Genomic DNA, 7,557 nt, shown 5'->3' with positions numbered 1-7,557 from the left:
AGGAGGAGCAGCATTGTGGCATTTTTTCTGAGAAGCAAATGCGACAATTGCTGGTGGAGGCAAAGCCAAGGCTGCCTTTTGGGGGGGGGGGGGGGATACTGACAAGGACCTACCTACCTAGTAACTACTACGATAGACAGTATTCAGTTCAGTCACAATGTGAAATACACACCTACGAGTATCGATGAATAATCAAATATTCTTTGTTCCGCTTCTTGTCTTCAAAGGTTGCCTTGGGTGGCACTCGCGACCAATCCCCAAGCAGTGTTCTCCTTCTCCTTCTCCTTCTTCTGCATCAAGACGCTGGACAAGTGAGCCTTTTCTTGTGAGACTATAGTCCGTGTGTGAATGTGAATATGAGCTGTGAGTGTCGGGGGCCAAGGGGGGCAAACCCCTCATCCATCTCTTCTGATCTGACCTGGTCTGGCCTGATGTGGCGTTCAAGGCTGTGCACACACACGAGGCTGGAGGCCAAAGGGCTGGGTGTGTCAGGGGTCAATTGTCAGTCTCAGTGTTGGTGTGAGTGTCAGTATCAGTCACGCTCAGGCCCAGACTCGCCAACACATGTAGGTACTAGGTAGTAGTTTGGTCCTTGACTTGGGAATTGGTATGGTGTACTTGGTATGGTGTGTATCTGTGAATAATAATCAGAGAGTGAGTTGTGGCGTGTTAGTGTCAGTATTAGTTAGTTGGTGTGCGGTTAAAATAATGGTGTGCACTTTTGTGCCTTGCTCTTGTCCTTGTGTCCTTGCGTCCTTGTGGCGACGGCCGAGGCCCCCGCTTGGCTCTGACTGGCACTTGGCTGGTGACTGGGTGCTAGGTGTGGCCGAAAAACACACCCACACAAATGCATAGATCCATGCACATATGCACTGATAGGGTAGGTTCATGCAAGGGAAATTTGTAGGGCCAAAACCAAAACAAAGATACCTACCGAGTACAAGCCACGCAAACCCATCCACCCACCCCTGTACATGTACATACAATAGGCAAATAGGTAAGGGTTGGCTGCCCCTCACCCCCTCCCCAAAATGTCGATTCGAGCCCAGGGTCTCAGTGCAAGTACTCGGCAAGGTCGGTATACCGTAGGTACAGGTAATATGAGGTACAGATAGGTATTCCGTAGCCGTTGGGGCGTTTTGTCATTGCCCCTTGACGAGCTGAACAACTAGTATCTACCTAAGTAGATAAATGACGCCACCAACGCCATAGGTGCGAGCCGTCCGTTGTAAAAACCGTTGAAGCCGTTGAGGCTTGTGAGGCTGTTGCGGCCCACATATTACGGACGACCTATTACTCAGTCTGCATCTCTGCGTCTCTCCACCTTTGCATTTGTATACAAAATACATCATACTTGTAGAAAGCCACTCAGGGCTGCTAGGTATCTATTTATGACGCAACCTACATACCTTGCTACATACACACACGCACACTTACACACTGTCGGGCTGTAAAAACCCGTCATCTACCTTGCACCTGGCAATTATGGGATTTGAAACCTGCAAGGCCATGACCGGCCTCTCTGTACTTACATATCGCGTGCATTGACCATTCCTCGATTTCTATTTCTGTAATTATCATGGTCAAGCCCCAACCATAACCTTATCTCTCTCTGGGTTTCTAGGTGCTCGGTATACGATATCCTCCGTGTACCTACGAGCAAGGTTCTGGCAAACTTTGTAACGTCGAGGGGAAGCGAGGGGTAGGGAGGGAGAGTGCACAGCCCGCTTGTCCAAGAACAAGAGCTCTGGTCACTGCACAGCCACCCCCCATCCAATCAAGTATCGACAAGTCTCGGTACAGTCTCAGGACCTTACGTCAATGGAGGTGCTGTCGATATTTCAATGACAGCTCCAGCTCCAGCTCAATCTCATTCTCATTCTCAAGCTCAGGTGCAAGCCATGGCCACCTATCCAGAGCACTCTCTCACTCGTCCCGATCAAAATAATACGAGTAGCTGGCTGGTTTCGATCAGTCTGGGCCTTGCCCTTGTCCTTGACTGTGACAGTGAACTAACCGTTCTGGTAAGGTACGGTAACAATGCTAATTAATTTCTTGGGGGGGCGTGAAACTCTTCTACTCATACGAGTACTCGTAATTCCAGAGGTCGAGAATATACCAGCACGCTCGACGGAAAGAAGGGGGTTGTCGGACGAAAAGCCAGAGACTCGCCGTGCCAGGCGGGTATGCTCTGTCCTTGTCCTTTTCGCATTGTCTGCAGGATCGACTCGCACAGACCATTCGAAAGCGGGAGCCTTTCTCTCCCTTATGTCGATCAAGGCTGCCGCCATTCTCTGGCCGCGTCAAGAAGCCCAGGCGAGCGTGTCTCACATTGACCGTGCCATCTGCTAGAAATATCTCTCCTCTTTGCGCGTTGTCGCAGGTGCAGTCGTTCCTTGCTGTACCTGCATGGACCCATGACAATGCCCTTGTATGCAGCTTTTGGCCAAAATCACCACACCCAGCATCGTCTGACGTATACCCAGGGTCCCAGGGGCTCACATCCAGGCACAGTCTCAAGAACCTGTTGCCTCGCCCGGGTTGACCTGAAGGCCTCCCCGAAAACCTGTTGCCTTCGCTTGACGACACTACCACATATTGACTTGTGACCTTGTGGATCCTCCTATAACGAACACCGTACCCCTAAAGGTCGATCCCGAAGAATTCAGTTCTCGCTCGCATCGACTGTGCATTGTTGCCTGCTTGGAAGGATCAGACCGCATGATCCTGAGTGAAATCCAACTCCAGAAAAAGGCCTCACCCATAAGTAAGCCCGTAACATAATCCGGTCTCATGTCGAGATGCCTAAGGCTCGAATGTTAAGGCATCCCTGCGGACTTTTGGCTATGGCGTTCTCAGCGTTCTTGAACAATGTCAGCTGAGTCCGCGTCTCACACTCCATTGAGAGCTGCAGACGGAAATAGGCAGATACCTTTCAATCGAGCTAGACTGTGACTATCGTTGTAGACACTCGTCAACGAGGAAGATCAAACAACGTCTCCGTCAGCCATCAGCCAGAGAAAGAGGTCTGCACGTGTCCAACGGAGGCGTGGCCATGGTGGGAGGGTATCGGCTGTTGAAGAGCCAGAGATCTTGGCTTCTGTGAGGGAGTTGAAACATTGCATAGCGTAGCGCCAAGGGGCGAGAGGCAGGCAGGCCAGTGCGACGTTGTCCGGCTGTATTCATGGTTCGTTGTCCATATGGATGGCAAAGCCAATAGTGTCTGCGAAGATTCACTAAGCAGAACATCATGGAATTCGATCTTGAGACTTCCAACGTCCGTTCTGACAACACTTTGGTCATGACGGTTGTCAAGCCCAGACTCTTCCTATACAGCCTTATATCATAAGTGTCTTAGCAGGAGCCACCTCATGCCGGTCGTATAACATCTGAGGACTCTGTTAACGAGTCGCTGAAAGCCTCTGTATGGCCAACTTCACCTGTTGAACCAACCTTCTTCTTATACCTTTGAGAATGAATATTACTCGTGTGTTGAAGGCGCAGTGCGATCGCTTTGGCCGTGTCCCTCTCATCACATTTCCCACTGATTCCCAGGGCTGGTGTCTTAGATCGTTCTTGTATCGAACCCGAACCCATTGACCGGAACTCGACGTAAAGAAGGTGAAAGTAGGCGCCACAAATGAGGCTTTCTCCCCGCTCTACTCGTTAATGGCCCGAGCCCGTGTTCTTCAATATTCGTCATGAAACGGATGATAGAGTGGAACTTTTGACCTCTTCGGAGAGGTTTCTTACCTAGAATCACACAGTCCTAATATAGAGAAATCAGGTTCAAAGCGGCAAAAGCGAGCGAAATGTTGTGATCTCAGCTGCTTTGCCAGGCTTCAATTGAAGCTTCATCTTGGGCCGAGCTTGTCTTGGGGTCGCCGAGGGCTGCGACTTGATCCTGCTCGAAGGCATCTGTCCGGACGGCCGGACTCTTCAGAAAGCTGAGAACTGATGACGGGAGATTTCCATGCCGGCGCGAGTTCAGTGGGAATGAATGCCTGTCCGTTGCCTATATGTTTGTTAAAGCGCTCCACTTATCCTTGCGGAGGACAGAAAATCCGGTAAGTTCTCAATGGGAATGTCGGCAAGGAGAATTGATCAGTCGCATCAAGGGGGGTCCGCTGTGGTTCGAACACTGATGCCCTGCGGAAGCTGTTCACGTCCTTCGAGAATAGATGATAAATTGAACTGCACTGTGCCCTTCACGCCCGTGTCTGAACTTGCATAGAGACCGCTGCTACCATATCATTAGGATCGGAACCTGTGATGCTCTTGCCAGTGGATTGCCAGTCGTTCGCCATGAACGCCTGGTGCTATGCAATGTTGCCTTAGTTTTCCTGCCTTTTCTGTAACTTGTAGAAACGTACAAACTCCGGCAGAACAGTGTGGCTTCCACAAAAAAGACAAGTCGGGGTTTGGCACCTTTCCAGGCTGGTTTCGCGGTCACCTTCGTCTATTGCTGGCTGTGACTGTAGCACTAGACAGCTCCTAGCCGGTCTCCGGTTCCTCTTCCTTCGCCAGGCCGTGTTCCTTGAGAAGAGTCATGATTTCGTCACCAGACCAAAGATGGTGGTAAATCTTGCCATCCTTGGTCTTTCCCACGGTCGCAAACTCGACTGCAAGTCACAAGTTAGTGAATGTCATTCCGCAGAGGGAGAACAGCAAAGCAAACTCACTTTTCTCACTGCTTAGTTTCGTCGAGTCCATTGTCTTGCTCAACACCTTGACCGCCATCCCGCATGCTTCCTTCAAGTCGCAATCTTCCTTGTAATCCTGCTTCAACAAGCTCTGTGCACTGGCATTGTTTGCTCCTACACTCGTAGCCTTCCATCCACCGTAGTTGCCTGAGGGATTGCTCTGATAGAGTTGAAACTGCCGTTGAGGATCCCAGCCCGCATAGATAAAGGAAACGCCAAAAGGTCGGAGACCACCATGTTGTGTGTATCCCTGCTTCAAGTCGCACAAGCGGCGCACCAGCTGTTCGCAGGGGATGTCTTCGTTATATGTGAGGAGGTACCGCTGAGCAGCTTGTCGAGCGTAGTTGATGAGGATGTTGGCATCAGCAGTCATTCCTGCCACAGCACAAATCATATTGCTGCACGAAAGAAAAGATTAGTCTTCGGTTGTGTCATTGATCTCTCCCCCCAAGTCCAACCACATACTCGTTCAAGATATACAGCTTCTCCGCCGAAGTGTCTTGCTCCAGCAGTTTGCTTGTCACTTTCCGCTCCGCAGCAAGGACTATACCATCTTGTGCCAATATTCCTAATGCCGTGCCGGCGTGCGAGATAGCTTCAAGAGCGTATTCGACCTGGTATAAGCGGCCTTCGGGGGAGAAGATGGTTGTCTGAGGAACGAGTTAGCAGCTGCGTCAATCAAGCACTGAGTGTGGGATCTGTTGACGCATGAAACATACCCTTGAGTCGTATCTGCGAGACATTTTGGCGATTCGATTTGAGCGAGTTTTGGAATAGATAGCAAAATGGGAGGTCAAGAGAAGCAGGTCACAAAGTAGAGAGAAATAGTCCTGGGGATTGACGCAGGCACGGCTCTCACGCGTCGCCCGCTGTTCAGCCAATCATCTTCCGCCAACTTTTCTCCAAGGCTGGCACCAGACCTGCGCCAGGTTTGTACTTTGCGGCCTCTTTTCTTCCCTGGAGGGAAGACACCTGCTGCTTCCTGCGAAATGAGTACCAAGTTAAAGTCTACCCATCGTTCGGCCGCGGTAGAGCCTCCTCTCCCGCCGGGGTGGACAGAGCATAAAGCGCCCACCGGCCACACCTACTATTACAATGCCGCAACGAAGCAATCTACCTATACCAGACCCAGTCTTCCTTCCGATGAACCGCTCCGCATCGACTATGGCGCAAGTGAGCCCGACTATGTTATGCGCGCCTCAATGCAGGCATTGGAAGAGTTCAACAGAAACAACGTCGTCGCGCAGCCGGGTCACTTTGCTGGAGGAAGAAGCTACCAAGAACATTCCCGACGGAGAGGCAATCAGGGAGACCGACCCAAGTCAAAAGCACCTATACCCAATTGTGCACCGTGGGTACTGGTGAAGACAAAACTAGGCAGGAGGTTTGTCCATAACACGGAGACGAAGCAGAGTTTGTGGAAATTTCCGCAAGATGTCATGTTTGCCGTAATTGAGATGGACAGGTTGGAGTGGGAAGCCAAGAAAAAGGCAGAGGATGAACAGCAGGAGGTCGGCCAGAGACATGAGGAATCACAGCCAAAGGATGATGCACGGAGATCAGAAACCCCAGTAAGGGATCGACGTCGAGAACCTGTTGGACCTGAAGAGTACGACAGCGACGAGTACGAAGAAGTTGAAGTGACAGACGACGAGGCAGAAGCTACTGATGAGCCCTCAAAACGCCCTCGTTTCTCCCACGAAACTGAAAGTGAGAACCCGCCACCTACTGGGCCTGTGGAATTCAACGAAGACGACATAGCCTGGCAGCTGGCGCAGATGGAGGGCGATGACGGGTATGCGGAGGATCGAGGTTACAGATCTGGAGAGGGAGATGGAGAAGCAGAACATGTGGAAAATGACGAAGAAGACGAAGGTCTCCCTCTGACCGAACAAGACAACATTGCCCTCTTCCGGTCTCTCCTCGACGACTCCGGCATATCACCATACTCGACCTTCGAAAAGCTGATCGAAGACACAGCTCTACTTGAAGATCCGCGGTACGTTGCATTACCAAACATGTCATCACGCAAGGCGGCTTTCGTGGCATGGTCCAAGGATCGTATCGCAGAGCTGCAAGCCCTCAAGGCTTCGGCCACGAAAGGGAAAAAGAAAGACTCCAGGGTGGAGTACCTGCGGTTTCTGCAGGAACATGCCACTCCAAAACTGTACTGGCCGGAATTCCGGCGCAAATTCAAAAAGAGCCCTGAGATGCTGGAGCGGTCAATGCAGGACAAGGACCGGGAGAAGCTCTACCGCGAGTTTGTGGCCAAGTTGAAAATGGGCGATGCCGAAAGGAGAAAGGAATTGGTGGGCCTACTGAAGAGCGTCGACAAGACCAAATTCGACAAACAGGGTGACGGGGACCACTTTGCTCCAGACAATTTACCGGATGTCGTGCTGCGGGATGTCAGGTTCTATATCTTGGAGCCCGCTAGGCGGGACGAGCTTGTGAAGACGTTTTTGGAGACGCTCTAAAGAGACAGGACAAACAGGACGGATGAGGCTGTGATATATCTCTGGAACCAGCCAACCAGGAAGGGACTATGAATGCAGGGAAGGGGAGATATAAAAAGAAGGTCTCTCTATCTTTCCCGCTGTCCTGAATGCACAACTTTCACCAGTCCATGGTGTAAACTTCCTACACTCCAGATTCCAGACTCCTAGACTCTTTCTTACTCACTCTCTCCTACCTGAAATCAACAAAGACGCGAGACTTCATACAACCCGCACATATTCTACACACTTTTGACACGTTGAATACATTCAGTAGGTAAAATCCATTCTCCCAGCTCTTTGCCATTGTGATGAACATACGTACCAACCTATCCATCCCGTCTATCCCGTCTATCCTA

The 7,557-nt window shown here is 50.9% G+C and overlaps 2 protein-coding genes across 2 annotated transcripts; one reads left to right on the top strand and one right to left on the bottom strand.

Moving 5' to 3' along the window:
* Positions 1-4,494: 4,494 nt before the first annotated feature.
* Positions 4,495-5,446, bottom strand: AYO21_08353 (proteasome subunit alpha type-4; the record flags this gene model as incomplete). The annotated part of the gene is made up of 4 exons (XM_022658298.1): positions 4,495-4,622; positions 4,683-5,101; positions 5,169-5,353; positions 5,423-5,446. The coding sequence occupies 4 exons, from the start codon at positions 5,444-5,446 to the stop codon at positions 4,495-4,497; spliced, it is 756 nt and encodes a 251-aa protein (XP_022509451.1).
* A 246-nt stretch (positions 5,447-5,692) lies between these two features.
* On the top strand, positions 5,693-7,180 carry AYO21_08352 (hypothetical protein; the record flags this gene model as incomplete). Its single annotated transcript, XM_022658297.1, has 1 exon — positions 5,693-7,180. One exon carries the CDS (start codon positions 5,693-5,695, stop codon positions 7,178-7,180), a length of 1,488 nt encoding a protein of 495 aa, XP_022509450.1.
* Positions 7,181-7,557: the final 377 nt, after the last annotated feature.

The sequence above is a fragment of the Fonsecaea monophora genome (genome assembly GCF_001642475.1).
Source record: "Fonsecaea monophora strain CBS 269.37 chromosome Unknown Scaff71, whole genome shotgun sequence".
Taxonomy (NCBI): domain Eukaryota; kingdom Fungi; phylum Ascomycota; class Eurotiomycetes; order Chaetothyriales; family Herpotrichiellaceae; genus Fonsecaea; species Fonsecaea monophora.
This window is presented reverse-complemented; position numbering and strand designations above follow the sequence as displayed.